The following is a 15,914-nucleotide window of genomic DNA, read 5'->3' on the forward strand; positions in this document are numbered from 1 at the left end:
AATGCTGTGAAGATAGGGTTGCCAAATCCAATTCAAGAAATATCTGGGGACTTTGGGGGCGGAGCCAGGAACAAGGGTGTGACAAGCATAATTGAACTCCAAGGAAGTTCTGGCCATCACATTTAAAGGGACAACACACCTTTTTAAATGTCTTCCTTCCATAGGAAATAATGAAGGATAGGGGCACCTTCTTTTGGGGCTCATAGAATTGGAACCCCTGGTCCAATCGTTTTGAAACTTGGGGGGTACTTTGGGGAGAGGCACTAGATACTATACTGAAAATTTGGTGCCTCTACCTCAAAAAACAGCTTCCCCAGAGCCCCAGCTCCAGATCAATTCCCCATTATACCCTATGAGAATCGATCTCCACATAGGGAATAATGAAGTGCTCAGCAGACTTTCCCCTCCCCCCCCCACCTCATTTCTGGCAACTCTGAAGTGACGGATTGGCATCTCTACTCACAAGTTGCTGCCAACTTCTTCAAAGTAACACAGACACACAATCCCAAGAGGAAGCCTTTCAGTCAGAGACTGAAGCCTCCAAAGGCACATGGTCCTCTGGGGGTGGGGCTTCCCCCTGCTGGCCAGCTGACTGGGGGTGGGAAGGAGCCTGGGAAATTGGAAGAACCCCCGCTGGGACTTGGGGATTGGCAAGCCTATGTGAAGAAAAGACAGGAAGGGAAAAGTTTTTTGGGTTTTTTTGATGAAGTGGTCTGTATATTAGCATAGGGACACACAAAAAGGATTCTTGGGTGTGATAGGGAGACAGAGGAGATTAGCCAGCAGAGGCTAGCCAGAGATTAAGGAAACAAAGATACATTACTTGAGAACCCTTTGTTCATTACATTCCATTGTTGGGGGGAGGGGGGAGGAAGGCTGACATTGGCCTGGAGGATGCTTGTTTTGCAACCTTAACCTGGTACCCTGTTTGCAGGCTGATCTTTAGCCTGAGCATGGAGTCTCTCTCTCTGGCCTGTTGTTACCAGGGAACTCTGGTTCGGGTCAGAAAATGAGGAAGGAAAAGGAAAGGTCCCCTGTGCAAGCACCAGTCGTTGCCGACTTTGGGGTGATGTGGCTTTCACAATGTTTTCACGGCAAACTTTTTACGGGGTGCTTTGCCATTGCCTTCCCTAGTCATCTACACTTTCCCCTCCAGCAAACTGGATGCTCATTTTACTGACCTCGGAAGGATGGAAGACTGAGTCAACCTCAAGTCAGCTGCCTGAAACTGTACTGGAGGTGCTGTCTGTCCTATGGAAGCACCTCAATAATCAGTTAGGTCCTAAAATCAATTAATCAAAAGTAGGTTTGCAATTTACAGATGTGTACACCTGAACAGCACATATTCAAGACTGTGTCACACAGTGGCCAAAAAAACAAAAAAAAAACCAAGTGCCATCAGGAGGTTCACAAGTTGGTCTAGAAGCACTTGCACTTTGCACCACCCCCCCCCCAAGCACCAAGAATACAGAGAATTACTGCCCCAGACAGTTCCAATAATATACTGTGGCTAATAGCCACTGATGGACCTCTGCTCCATATTTTTATCCAATCCCCTCTTGAAGCTGGCTATGTTTGTAGCCGCCACCATCTCCTGTGGCAGTGAATTCCACATGTTAATCACCCTTTGGGTGAAGAAGTACTTCCTTTTATCCGTTTTAACCCTACTGATCAGCAATTTCATTGAATGCCCATGAGTTCTTGTATTGTGAGAAAGGGAGAAAAGTACTTCTTTCTCTACTATCTCCATCCCATGCATAATCTTGTAAACCTCTATCATGTCACCCCGCAGTTGACGTTTCTCCAAGCTAAAGCGTTTTAACCTTTCTTCATAGGGAAAGTGTTCCAAACCTTTAATCATTCTAGTTGCCCTTTTCTGGACTTTTTCCAATGCTATAATATCCTTTTTGAGGTTCGGTGACCAGAATTGTACACAGTATTCCAAATGAGACCGCACCATCGATTTATACAGGGGCATTATGATACTGACTGATTGGTTTTCAATTCCCTTCCTAATAATTCCCAGCATGGCGTTGGCCTTTTTATTGCAATCACACACTGTCTTGACATTTTCAGTGAGTTATCTACTGCGACCTCACGATCTCTCTCTTGGTCAGTCTCTGCCAGTTCACATCCCATCAACTTGTATTTGTAGTTGCGATTCTTGGCCCCAATGTGCATTACTTTGCACTTGGCCGCATTGAACCTCATCTGCCATGTTGACGCCCACTCATCCAGCCTCAACAGATCCCTTTGGAGTTCCTCACAATCCTCTCTGGTTCTCACCACCCTGAACAATTTAGTGTCATCTGCAAACTTGGCCACTTCACTGCTTACTCCCAACTCCAAATCATTTATGAACAAGTTAAAGAGCATGGGACCCAGTACTGAGCCCTGTGGCAGCCCACTGCTTACCATCCTCCACTGCAAAAATTGCCCATTTATGCTCACTCTCTGCTTCCTATTAATTAGCCAGTTTTTGATCCACAAGAGGACCTGTCCTTTTACTCCATGACTCTCAAGCTTACTAAGGAGCCTTTGACGAAGAACTTTATCAAAAGCTTTCTGGAAGTCAAGGTAAACAACATCTGTTGGGTCTCCTTTGTCCACTACCCATTCTGAGTGATGCAGAACAGATAAAACAATACAAATCAATACAACTCCAATTTAAACATTTCAAAAAGTTGAGCCAATAAAACTCTAAAAACCCATGATGGTGTCCCGCAAGTTAAGTTCTCTTCTGAACTGTCAGAGCATACAGGGGGCATGAGAGTAAAATTTCTGAAGCAGGGTGGACAAAAAGGGAGGGAAAGGTGCCACCTGCTGCTGTCCTTAATTGAAAGCTTGGCAGAACATCTCTGCCTTACAGGCCCTGCAGAATTCCCGTAAGATCCTGCAGGGCCCAAATGTCACCTGGCAGAGAGTTCTACCAGGTTGGGGCCAGGACAGAAAACGTCCTGGCCCTAGTTGAGGATAGCAGGGCCTCCTTAGGGCTGGGGATCACCAACAGATTACTACTAGAAGAGCATAATGCTCAAACAGGGACATAGTGGAGGAGATCAAAAGGTCAAAACCAAGACCTTGAATCTGACTTGGTACTCAACTGGACGTCAGTGTAGGTGGAATGGCACAGGTTATATATGTGTCATCTGTGGCATTCCTGACAGGACTTGCACTGCTGCATTCTGAACCCATTAAGCGTTTCCAAGTCAGTCTCAAGGGTAGACCAGCATAGAGTGAGTTACAGTAGTCTAGTCTGGAAGTGACTGTCACATGGAGTACAGTGGCCAGGTCTGAATAGGAGTTAATTTCCAGGTTTGATGTAGATGGAAAAAACGCCACTTTGGCAATATGCAAACCTGTGCCATTGAGAGAGGGGTATCCAGTGTCATGCTCAGGCTCTTGATGGATGGCACCAGTGTCAGTGGCATCCCATCAAGCACTGGTAATCTGTGCTCTAGACTGTCTCCCCACCCTCAGCCTTTCATGTGTTCAGCTTCAATCTGCTCTTCCTTAGTCAATCCACCACAGCTTCTAGACCCTTGGCCAGATCTTACAGAACATTGGCTGACTGGTTGCCCAGTAACAGGGGATGCATATAGATGCTAAACAACATCAGAGAAATGAGTGCTCCATGAGGAACACCACATACTTGGGGGAACCTAGTAGACACCTCCTCACCCTGTGCTACCCTCTGGCCCCAACAGTGGAGAAAGGAGGAAAGCCACTGAAGGGCTACTACATGTATTTTATTCTAGAAACTTCTTAATAAATAAAAAGGATGGTTGTTTGCATCCTATTTTAGACTTGAGAGGTCTCAATGTCTTCTTCAATATATGGAAATTTAAAATAATTTTCCTGACTTCAGTCACACAATTGCTCACTCCAGGAACTCGGTTTGCAACTTTAGACCACTATCCATATCCCCATTTATTTGGACTACAGAAAATACTTATGGTTCTTGGTTCACAGCACTCCCTATGAATACAGAGTTCTTCCCTTTGGCTTAGCCACTGCTCCTCATATGTTTACAAAATGTTTGGCTGTAGTCATCACCCATATAAGGTCAAATGGTTATGTGATCTTCCCTTATCTAGATGATTGCTATTAACTGCGCTTTCCAAACTTGAACTTCAGGAGCAGATCTCTTTAGCTATATGTTGCCTAAAACTTGGCCTTACATATTAACTGGAAAAGGCCCATCTTAGTTCCACAACAACATCCTTTATTGGAGCTAACTTGGACTCCTGGGTAACTGGAATATTCCTTCTGGAACCCAGAGCTGAATTCATTAAAAACATGGTTCAACAATTCCGATGTAATCACTTTCAGACAGCCATCACTATTCAAAGGGCACTAGGCTGAATGCCATCAGCAGTCTTAATAATTCCTTTAGCCTGTCTAAGAATGTGCCCAATCCAGAATTGGTTTATAAAAGTATTTAATCCTAGTTGCCACTTGTAAAACCACAGTTTTTCTATTCCTAAAGAAATGCTTAGGGCGTTAACTCAAACCTCAAGAGGGGGAGTACCCTTTTGATTCCAATCCGTTCAGATCACTGTTACTACAGATGCCTCTCTCTCAGGGTGGGGAGTCCATTGTGGGAATATCTGTGTTAGCGGTACATGATCCAACACTGATTAACCTCTTAGAAATGAGAGTGATTCGAAATCCCCTTAACTCTTTCTCAGGTCTGATGTTCAAGAAAGTGCAGACAGACAACACCACTGCAGTTTTACGTAAACAAACAAGGTAGCACCTCATCCCTTTTCCTGTGCCAAGAGGCCGCTTCCATTTGGGAATGGGTGATAGCGCACCAAACATTCCTCCTGGCAATTCATATTGTCAAGTGCAGAAAACACTGCTTCAGATGAGCTCAGTAGATTGGGTCAGCAAATCCATCATACACCAGGATTGTATATACCCCATTTTCACATAGTGGGGGTTTCCCAGGGTAGACCTCTTCACAACAAGGTACAATTCTAAAGCCTCTCTTTTCTGCTCCAGAGCAGGCCAATACCCTCTTTCACTGGGGGATGTCTTCCAGTTAACTTGGAATCAGACACTTTTTTATGCCTTTCCTCCCTTACCATTGATAGGAAAGGCTATAGCCAAACAGAATACAGACAAGTCTCACTGTATAATCGTTACCCTATTCTGGCTAAAACAGATTTGGTTTTAGGTGCTTCTACAAAGATTAAGGGGCGGGTTTATTTTTCTCCCTCAAGTTCAGGGATTCCTGAGTAGTCAAGACAAACCCCATCCAGGGTGGGAGAACCAACACCTAACTCTGTGGTTTCCTTTTCCAGCTCTGTGATGAACATTCTAATTAACACTAGAAAACCCTCTACTAGGGCATCTTATATGTTTAAATGAAAACATTTTCTGGGATGATTTTGTCACAGACATGTCCCACCACAGACCTGTCCACTGTCTCTAATATCCAGTGTCACTAAAGGACACTGGTCTATCAATTTCCACACTCAAGGCTCATTTAGTGGCACTCTCTTTTTTCACAAGAAATTTCAAAATGATTCCTCAAAGAACTCAATAATCTATACCCATCCAGATCCCCCACTGTACCTTAGTGGTCACTGTCATTAGTTTTGGGTGTATTTACACTACACTAAATAGTGTGTTTTGCAGCTGGATTTTTATTGTGTAAGAATAGCAAAAATCCAGTTGCAGAACACATTATTTAGTGTAGTGTGAATGCACCCGTCGTCTTACCTCATTCAAACCCTCATTTGAACCATTGGCTAAGTGATCTTTAGAGCACCTTTCCTTCAAGAGAACCTTCTTGGTGACTATAACATGTGCAAGTACGGTAGGGGAGATTATAGCTTCCAGAGCTGATTGCTGATTCATAAAAATCCATGACCAGAGAGTCATGTTCAGGCCTAGTTTAACCTTTTTGCCAAAGGTTATCTCTAAATTTCACTTTAACCAGGATATATTACTCCCCACTTTTTCCGCCACACCCAGCCTCAGAGGCAGAGAAAAAAACTACACATATTAGACATTAAGCAGTTTTTTTGGGATATACCAATACAGATATACCTAAAGAACCTCTTGTTGAGGATGAAAGAGGAGAGCACAAAAGTAGGCTTGAAACTCAACATCAAAAAAACTAAGGCCATGGCATCCAGCCCCATCACACCTTGGCAAATAGAAGGGGAAGACATGGAAGTAGTAACAGACTTCACATTTCTAGGATCCAAGTTCACTGCAGATGGTGACTGTAGCCATGAAATTAAAAGATGTTTGCTCCTTGGGAGGACAGCTATGGCAAACTTGGGTAATATAATAAAAAGTAGAGATATCACCCTGCCAACAAAAGTCTGTATAGTCAAAGCAATGGTATTCCCACTCAGGGATCATTTTGAAGAAAAATAGGTGGTGGAGCTCATCCAGGGATTGTTATGCAGCTGCACATATCATTCAATGGACAAGGAGGTGGAACTCTCAGAAGGAGGAAGTGGAACTCTCAGAAAGGTGCAGGAGCTGCACTCCTGTGAGCTCCCACTGAATCTGAGGCCTGCCAGTAGTAATGTATGGCTGTGAAAGCTGGACCATAAGGAAGGCTGAGCACAGAAGAATAGATGCTTTTGAGATGTAGTGCTGGAGAATAATCTTGAGAGTCTCTTGGATCCAATCAGTCAGTCCTAAGGGAAATCAACCCAGACTGTTCCCTGGAAGGTCAGATGCTGAAGCTGAAGTTCAAATACTTTGGCCACCAAATGAGAAGGGAGCACTCACTGGAGAAGACCCTGATGCTGGGAAAGACAGAAGGCAAAAGAAGAAGTGGACGGCAAAAGATGAGATGGCTGGACAGAGTTACTGATGTCACTAACATGAATTTGAGCAGACTTCAGAGGATGGTGGAAGACAGGAGGGCCTGCTGCGACTTTGTCCAAGGGGTCGCAAAAAGTCGGACTCAACTGTGCCACTGAACAACAATACAGTTTGGAGTTGAAGAGATTAAACATGCTAATCCAGCCTTCGGACGGCCCCTATGTAGGCTAGAGTGTGTCAGGCTCTGTAACTCTATCATACTGAAATTATAAAATACTAACCAAATGGACTTTTCTATACTAACCCCTAGCCTTTGTGATATTGTAGTCACCATGCATATCAAAGGGGACGTTTGAAGTGTTAACTTTGTTTAGGTTGTAAAGAGAGCAAAGGAATGTGACCATTAATAGATACCACCGCTGGCCAGCATCTTCCCAGAGGCTAGGAGATAAGCAGAAGCTCTGTTTTGAAAGTTTGCACCTTCACTCTCTGTTGTTTTGAGAATAATGTCTTTGTTCAGATATTGCTTTGATGTAGATTCCATAAGACCCAGAAACACCCCTGCCAAGGTATTAGTCTCAACTTCTGTTTCAAGCAATGAGTTTCCAATAAAGTATTACATTGTCTCAAATGAATACAGCCTTGAGTCTCCATCGCCTGAGAGAGTGGGCATTTACTTCAAAAACTGTGAAACTAGGTAGACTAATGCCCTCTCTAGTCCAAGTTTCTTGAACCAAAATAATGTGAAAATCTGATATATATGACCTAATGACAGGGTCCTCAAATCTACAGCTCCAACCTGTGATGTTCCAGAATAATATTTTCATATGAGCACTTGGGGGTAGTCACTTCATAGGAGCCTTAGAGGAAAAGTTAGTTGAGCAGGGGGCATCCTGGGGCCACATGGTTCCTTTTACTATAACCACTGGCTCCAAGGGGATATGTTTAGTATTTTGTGGCAGAGCATCTGATATTGTTGAAATCTCATCAGTTGTTTTGGGAAAGGCAGCGCTAGATGAGGACTCAGCTGGTGGATGAGGGTTATTTTTAATGTGTAAAAACAATTTATTATACTGTAATATATTTCAATATCACATTATCTTTTGTTAATAAAAATTAATGCATATACATTACATTTTCTCCATCCCTCCCTCTTTTAGTGACCCCTGGTAGTGTAATTTATTTAAATTGTTAAAAAGGAAATAAATTTTATCTATTAAAGAATCTTACTTCATAAAAAATATCAAAAAGTAAAAACCATAGATTATAATCCATCTTCATAGTAGTCCTATAATCCTTAACAAAGAAATGAAAAAGATATAGTCCAATAATCTCGCTTTTTAACTGTAATCCATATAAAGTTTCTTTAGAGATTAACCATTATCAAAAATCGCCGTATCCTTTAACGTTCCATTGTTTTTCCACATACTTTTGAAATTTTCCCCATTCATGTTTAAACTTCTCAAAGTCTTGTTCTTTTAAGATTCTTGTAAGCTTGTCCATTTCACTCCAATGCATAACTTTCGAAACCCATTCCCACCTTTCTGGTATTTTGTCTTGTTTCCACATCTGCACATACAATGTCCGTGCAGCTGAAAGCATATACCAAATTATCGTTCTATCTTGTTTTTGAAATGTTTCCATTTGTAATCTCAACAAAAAAATGTCTGGCCGCCTTCTTAATATATCCCAAAATTTTCAAAATCTCTTGCTGAATCATTTGCCAAAATTGTTTTGCCTTTTCACAAGTCCACCACATATGGTAGAAAGATCCTTCTTGGCATTTCCAACATCTATCCGACACCTGATCGTTCATTTTTGCCAATTTCTTAGGTGTCATGTACCACCTATATAGCATTTTAAAGCAATTTTCTTTAATGTTATATGTAAATATTTTCATATTCTTCCATAAGTATTCCCATGACTCCATCTGTATTTCTTTATTTATATTTATTGCCCATTTTATCATTTGTGATTTAACTATTTCATCTTCCGTAGACCATTTCAATAATAGTTTATATGCCTTTGAAATCAGCTTTTCACTTTCCCCAAACAGTACTCTCTCCAGTTCTGTTTGATCTTGTCTTATTCCATAATTCTTAATGTCCTGTTCAAGCAAACTCTTTATTTGTTGCATTTGAAACCAATTGTATTTATATTGTATGTCTTCGGCCGACTTTAGTTCCACCTTTCCTCCTTGAATTTTTAACAGTTGTTTATATGATAACCACTCTTCCCTAATATCTGAATACAATTTTATTACTTCTGTTGGCACAATCCAAAGCAGTTTCCACTCATCCCCATATCTTTTATAATTCAACCAAGTATTTAACAAATTACCTCTGATATAGTGATGCGAGAAGAAGCCGTCCATCTTTTTTTTTCACCATAGTACATATAAGCATGCCATCCAAAAACATTTCCATGACCTTCTAGTGCTAATAGTTTTCTGTTTAATAACGTCATCCATTCCTTAATCTATACCAGGCATACTGCATCATGATATAGCTCTAAATTAGGCAGTTGAAATCCGCCCCTTTCTTTCACATCTGTCAGAATCTTCATTTTAATTCTTGGTTTTTTCCCGGCCCATACAAATTCTGAAAGTTTCCTTTGCTGTTTGTTAAATTGTTTGTTGTCTTTCACTATTGGAATTGATTGAAACAGGAACATAATTCTCAGTAAGACATTCATCTTAATTGCAGAAATTCTGCCCAACATAGACAAATTCAATTTATTCCATTTTATCAAATCTCCATCAATCTTACCGAAGTTTCTCATAGTTGTTTTTATATAGATCAATATTTTTTGTTGTTATTTCCACCCCCAAGTATTTTACTTTGGAGGTAAGTTCACACTCTGTTGTTCTCTGTAGTTCTTCCTGTTTGCTCTTTAACATATTTTTGCACAAAATTTTCGATTTTTCTTTGTTTATGTAAAAGCCTGCCAGTTCTCCATATTCTTGTATCTTACGAAGCAATAATGGTATTACATGAGTGGGATTTTCATTTATAAACATTACATCATCTGCAAATGCTCTGTATTTATAAGTAAAGCCTTTCACTTTCAGTCCTTCTATCTCTTTATCTTCTTGAATTTGCATTAGCAAAACCTCTAAAGTCATTATAAATATCAGTGGAGATAGAGGGCAACCTTGTCTTGTTCCTTTACTTATTATCATTTTTTTTACAAAGCAATAATGGTATTACATGAGTGGGGTTTTCATTTATAAATATTACATTATCTGCAAATGCTCTGTATTTATAAGTAATGCCTTTCACTTTCAGTCCTTCTATCTCTTTATCTTCTTGAATTTGCATTAGCAAAACTTCTAAAGTCATTATAAATATCAGTGAAGATAGAGGGCAACCTTGTCTTGTTCCTTTACTTATTATCATTTTTTCTGTTAAATCCGCATTAATACAAAGCCTTGCTGATTGTTCAAAATATATCGCCTTTACCATTCTTATAAAATCTTCTCCCAGTCTCAGTTTCTCCATCACTGCAAACATAAAGTCCCAATGCACATTATCAAATGCTTTCTCTGCGTCTGCAAAGAATAAAGCTACTTCTTTTTCAGGATGTTTCTCATAGTATTCGATAATGTCTATAACTGTTCTAATGTTATCTCTAATTTGTCTCTTGGGAACAAATCCTGCTTGTTCTTCTTTTAATAAAACTGTTCAAATGCTGTTTAAGGCATTTTGCTAAAATTCTTGCATATATTTCATAGTCATTATTAAGTAATGAAATTGGTCTATAATTTTTCACATTTGTAGCATCTCTGTCTTCTTTTGGTATCAACGAAATTACTGCTTCTTTCCATGTGTTAGGAATTTTCCCATCTGTTCTTATAGTGTTCATCAGTTTCTGAAGTTTTGGTAATAGCGTCTTCACAAAAACTTTATAAAATTTTGCCGTAAACCCATCTGGACTCGGTGCTTTTCCTAATTTAATTGAATTAATCGCCTTCTCAATTTCTCCTCTCTCAATTGATTTATTCAGCATCTTCTCCATATTTTCTGTTAAGGAATTTACCTTGATTTTCTGTAGATGCGCACCAATTTTCTTTCTATCCACACTTTGACTTTTGAATTGCTTGGCATAGTATTTATAAAATTCCCTTTTAATTCCTTCATGATCAACAATGTCTTTTCCTCCTGACACAATTTTGTTAATTACTTTTTTCTCCCTTCTTTTTTTCATTTGCCAAGCAAGATATTTCCCAAAATTAATTTTGGTTCTAAATCTTGTTTGATATAAAAAACTACACCCCTTTTTTTCTCCTTGGCTAATGAAGAAAATTCCATACCAAGGATGAGGGTTATTTCTAATCTCTTTAAGGGAAGACAACAGAGTCTATTTCACCTGTCTCTCTATGGGAAAAGTGGCATCCCACCAGACAATATCTGGATGGATTGTGTCATACTTCAATATGACCTACAAACAGGCATCTGTGCAGTGTCCCTTACACATAAAGGCACATTCAACAAGGTGTCAAGCAGCACAGGCTGCCTTTTGAAGGGGCATCCCATTGATGGAAGCATGCAAGGCAGCAGCTTGCTCATCTGAAGACACCTTCATCAGACATTATTCTGTCAATGTTAATACAAGAAGTGACACATCGGTGGGGACAACAATCCTTCATTTGGTTTTCCAGTGACTCTCTCACCCCACTATCTGGGTAAGTTAGCTTGGTAGTCTCCCATGTGGGACTGCACAGTACAATGACGATGGAAATGGTTGCACTTACCTGTAACTGTTCATCAAGTTGTTACTGTGGAGGCAAACATACCTCCTTTTTACTCCACTTGGGCTAAAAAAAGAAAAGATATAACAATTTTTCTTACTTTTAGCTCATAGTGGCAGCTTAGAAAAACTGAGGGAGTGTACAGAGCCACTCTCCAGAGCGCATGACCGGGAAACAGCCTCAGCATCTCCAGGTGGGAAGGGCTCCTCCTGCTCTGTTGCTATGCTAGTTAAAAAGATTTCTGGTGGCTAACATAAGCATGCACAGCATCCAAATTTGCCTGCACAGTAACAACTTGATGAGTTATAGGTAAGTGCAACCTAGTTTTGAACACCATGTCTGGTTCCCCTAGCACTTCTCTCTGACTGCTGCAGAGACTTTCCTCCATTGTGATGCTCAGCATCAGAAGTGCTAGCAGCAGTGTGAGTGCCAAAACCAAGGAGCAAGAGCAGCACAAGAGAGAAGCCCAAGAGGAACAATGTCATAGGATCCAAGTCCTTTTTTTAGTGCCCCAGCTTTCTAAAAGGAAAATAGGATTCTCATATCTATGTGTATCATGACTTCATATTACTTCATATCATGACTTCATATTACTTAGTTTGCTTTTCAAAAAAAGATTTTTCTTTACTGTTTATTACATTAGTTTTAAGCATGTTAAAAAAAGATATTTCTTTAATTATTTCTTCTTCCAAAATGTGTCCTATCTCCAACCATCATTTTGTTCGTAATGTTAACCCTGTGCAAGTTGTCAACTGCCAAGTACTTGTGGAAAGGCAGGTTATAAATTTCCTAAATAAATACATATTCCTTAGATTGTTTTCTGCCCTACCTAGATAGCCCAGGCTAGCCTGATCTTATCAGATCTTGGAAGTTAAACAGGGTTGGTCCTAGTTATATTTGGATGGGGGAGGCAGGCAATGGCAAACCACCTCGGAACATCTCTTGCCTTGAAAACTATATAGGGTCACCACCAGAAGTTAGCTGTGACTTGACAACAGCAAAAAAGGCTCCCCCCCCCCCCCCGGATTACTAATTCTACCTTTTGTGTTATGCCTGTCTTATTTTCAGATGAAGATGAATGTGCCAACAACACTGTATGTGGCAATCATGGATTCTGTGAAAATTCAGCTGGCTCCTATCGCTGCCTTTGTTACCAGGGTTATCAATATCTGCAGGATGGTCAAGGGTGTGTGGGTAAGTTAGATTTTTATTAATACACTACTCTTTCCTCCCTGAACAACAGATCTGGTGAATCCATTCCTTATTATTTTTATTACATGCAATCTGCTCAAAATGAAATAAGTTTCAAACCTTACTGTGTGGAAATACTATATAGCTATTTAATAAGAGCATGTTAGAGTTGAATGTGAACCAGTGTCAAAGAAGCCAAGCCAACTCTTTCATCTTTTTAAAACCTACTGTTTCTGAAAATGTCAGACCATTCACAAATCTGAAGTTGAAATGGACTGAATTTAATACTTTAGCTTATTTAAATGCAACATCTGTTTAGTCTCTTAGCTGCGTAACCAGAATTTTGCAGAACCTACAGGAAATATAGTCTGGCATGTGGTACAGCCACCTCCTTTGGCAGAGTGTTTGAACAGATTTCAATCCTCTCACTAGTTCCCAGGAAAGATACCTATCATGGTAATTTCATAAACATGTCAGGGCTGAGGTTTTTGTTTATGATTCCCAGGTATACTGTGAAGCAGTATGCAGGTTCTGTAAGCAAAGCAGTTCACAGTGAAACAAAAATACATAGTCTGAATGGGACAAGTAATCATTGCAAATCGCCAAAAGGAATAAAATGTGTTCATTAAAGAACTCATTTGGAACATTTATCAATAACTCTGAATGGGACAGAAAGACTCATTAAAAAGTATATGCAATAATTTACAAATGTATGATCCAGGTCTGAAGGTCTACCTTAAATTTTGCAGCCCATAAGTGGAGACAGATGAAAATTGCATGTGGTTATCCATGTATTCAGATTCAACGCCAAAATTATCCATGTATTCAGACATATCTACAAAGCAAGCACCTTACAAGAGTTACCTTACATCTTTTCCAATAGGCCGTCATGGGAGCCATAAGATTTAAATTGGTCCAGAGTTCTTTCTTCTAGGGACTATGCCTTAAAATCCCTTAGTGTTCTGTCTCCTGTACTTTAAATGGCTTGAATTTGTAGAACCATAAAGTTCTGCTAGCAGATGTGGGTTTTGCTGCCTTCCCTTTCTTGCTGCAGCTCCTGTGGCCAACACCAGATCAAGATATTTTGTCACCTCAAGCAAAATACAATCTAGCCATCCTCATTAGTTCCCAAACTATACAACATGGGCTCACATTTCAATTTAATCAGAGATCCTTTTATTTTTATTTTTTTAATATTACAAAGGTGCTGCAAGGTGCTTTGAACATTTCTTGGGAATCTGGTACATAAATGTCTTGAATTTGAAAGACCGTCTCCTTCCATATGTCCCTGTGCACCAACTATGGTCATCAGGCAATCATCTATTGACTATTCCACCATGTAGTGTGACCCATCTGGCACTGACCAGAGCTCAGGCCTTTTCCATTGTGGCTTTGGCTCACCTGAACAGGTGAGTGGGCCCTCTTGGAGATCTTCAGGAGATGCTTCAAGGCCTGCCTATTAGCCTTGGCTTTTGAGGGGGTTTGAATAGCAGACTGCTTTTTATTTATTTATTTATTTATTTATTTATTTATTTAGTGGACTTATATCCCGCCCTTCTCACCGAAGTGTCTCAGGGCGGCAATAAAGGGTGAGGGACTTGAGGATTGTCATTTTATCTTTGGTTTTAGCTGGGGATGTTTTAACTATTTGTTGTAAGCTGTCTTAAACCAAGAAGAAATGTGGTATATGTTTTAATAAATAATTTTTTTAAAAAAATACATAAATACATATATTTTTTAAAAAATCTAAGATTAGATGTTGCCATGGCTAAGCTATATACCTGGAATTCTTATTTAGGTTGTTATATGATGTGCCTTCCAACCAGCTCTGGGGATCCTTTATGGCTGAACAGAAATTCCAAACCAGAACTTTCCCCCTCCACTTCCAGCTTCTTAGCTGCCACACTCTGCCTTTAAGCCAAGATACATAGGGTCTTTAGGTGGGTTTTTATTGATCTGCAACTCTCCAAAACATATGGCAAACTGATTGAGAAAATAAAAGTACTTTCCAGAGCAGTTTTTAATATGGCATAGGGAATGTCTGTTGAAGAAAAAGTCAAAAATTGTATTGGGCTAGTCTACAGCAAGCCCACTATGTAACATTAAGCAGTACTTTGCCACTGTCCTGATGGGGAATCAGATCCATACCAGTATATCAATTTAACACTGTTCTTGACTCATATTAGTCAAAATCAGAGAAAGGATGTGAGAAGCTAGCATATAGAGCAATTCTTTGACGTCTTTGGCTCAATGAATTTTGCATCCCTTTAGAATTTAAATAGAAGAAGCAAGCAACATCAGCTGTCCAAAACAGCTATCTTCACACTCATCTAACGTGTGGTTTTATTTAATAAATGCCTGTCATCTAATTTAAAAATAGGATATAATACTAGTATTTCTGTTTACCAAATATATAACTTTGTGTTCTTAATCATACATATTCTTTAAAAGTGATCAAATTCCAGGTTTTGTTTATCGTTTAAAACTATGCTTTCTTACTGAATTTAATATAATTGCAGCTTAATATAAGTTTGTGATTCGGCCTCTGCCACCTCCACTTTGGTGCTCATGTGCCAGGGTTGGAATTAGGCAGGCTGGCAGACCAAGACTGAAGCCTCAGTGCACCTAGCCTTGGGTTAGCTCTGCTGCTGTTTCCTCTGTTGGACCCCTGCTGTCTTCAGAATAGAAAAGAGACATGAAGGCTTTCCCAACAGAAAACCTTTCTGGAAGAGATGCCCTCTCCCATGTGGTGGTCCAAGCAACCACTTGTCTGTCCTAGACAAAGAACCAGCCTTGCCTGTGTCCTCCAGAAAGACACTCCTGATGGCAGGGTGAACTTGAGAATAACATTGGATGTGAGACAGAGAGGCTATAGCTAGAAAGAGGAGTAAAACCTTCATTTCTTAAAAGTCATTGGTCATTTTTTAGTGTTTTATCAGGATTGCTTTTGAGCTATATAATAGCTGAGAAAAGTTGTCATTGCTTTTGAAATCAATTTTAATTCCTTAACTTTATTCCTATCACATGAGTTGCAGCAGTTACATTGTTCAGTTGGATGCAGAATTTGTACTGATCCATAATAGTCAGTATTTTGCTTATACAGGACTGTGTCTGTTCCATAATCACACTTCATGAATGTCAAATCAAGCGCAGAATTCAACACCCAGGGAATTGCAAC

The 15,914-nt window shown here is 39.9% G+C and overlaps 1 protein-coding gene across 2 annotated transcripts in view; it reads left to right on the forward strand.

Moving 5' to 3' along the window:
- The window catches only part of LOC132575862 (latent-transforming growth factor beta-binding protein 1-like), a 368,464-nt gene that overhangs the window by 234,376 nt on the left and 118,174 nt on the right, over positions 1–15,914 (forward strand). For both annotated transcript variants that reach the window (XM_060244552.1, XM_060244558.1), the window contains exon 18: positions 12,614–12,739. In XM_060244552.1, coding sequence (XP_060100535.1) covers positions 12,614–12,739 — 126 coding nt within the window. The remainder of the gene's footprint in view (positions 1–12,613; positions 12,740–15,914) is intronic.

This window comes from Heteronotia binoei, chromosome 1 (assembly GCF_032191835.1).
Source record: "Heteronotia binoei isolate CCM8104 ecotype False Entrance Well chromosome 1, APGP_CSIRO_Hbin_v1, whole genome shotgun sequence".
NCBI classification, from domain to species: Eukaryota; Metazoa; Chordata; class Lepidosauria; order Squamata; family Gekkonidae; genus Heteronotia; species Heteronotia binoei.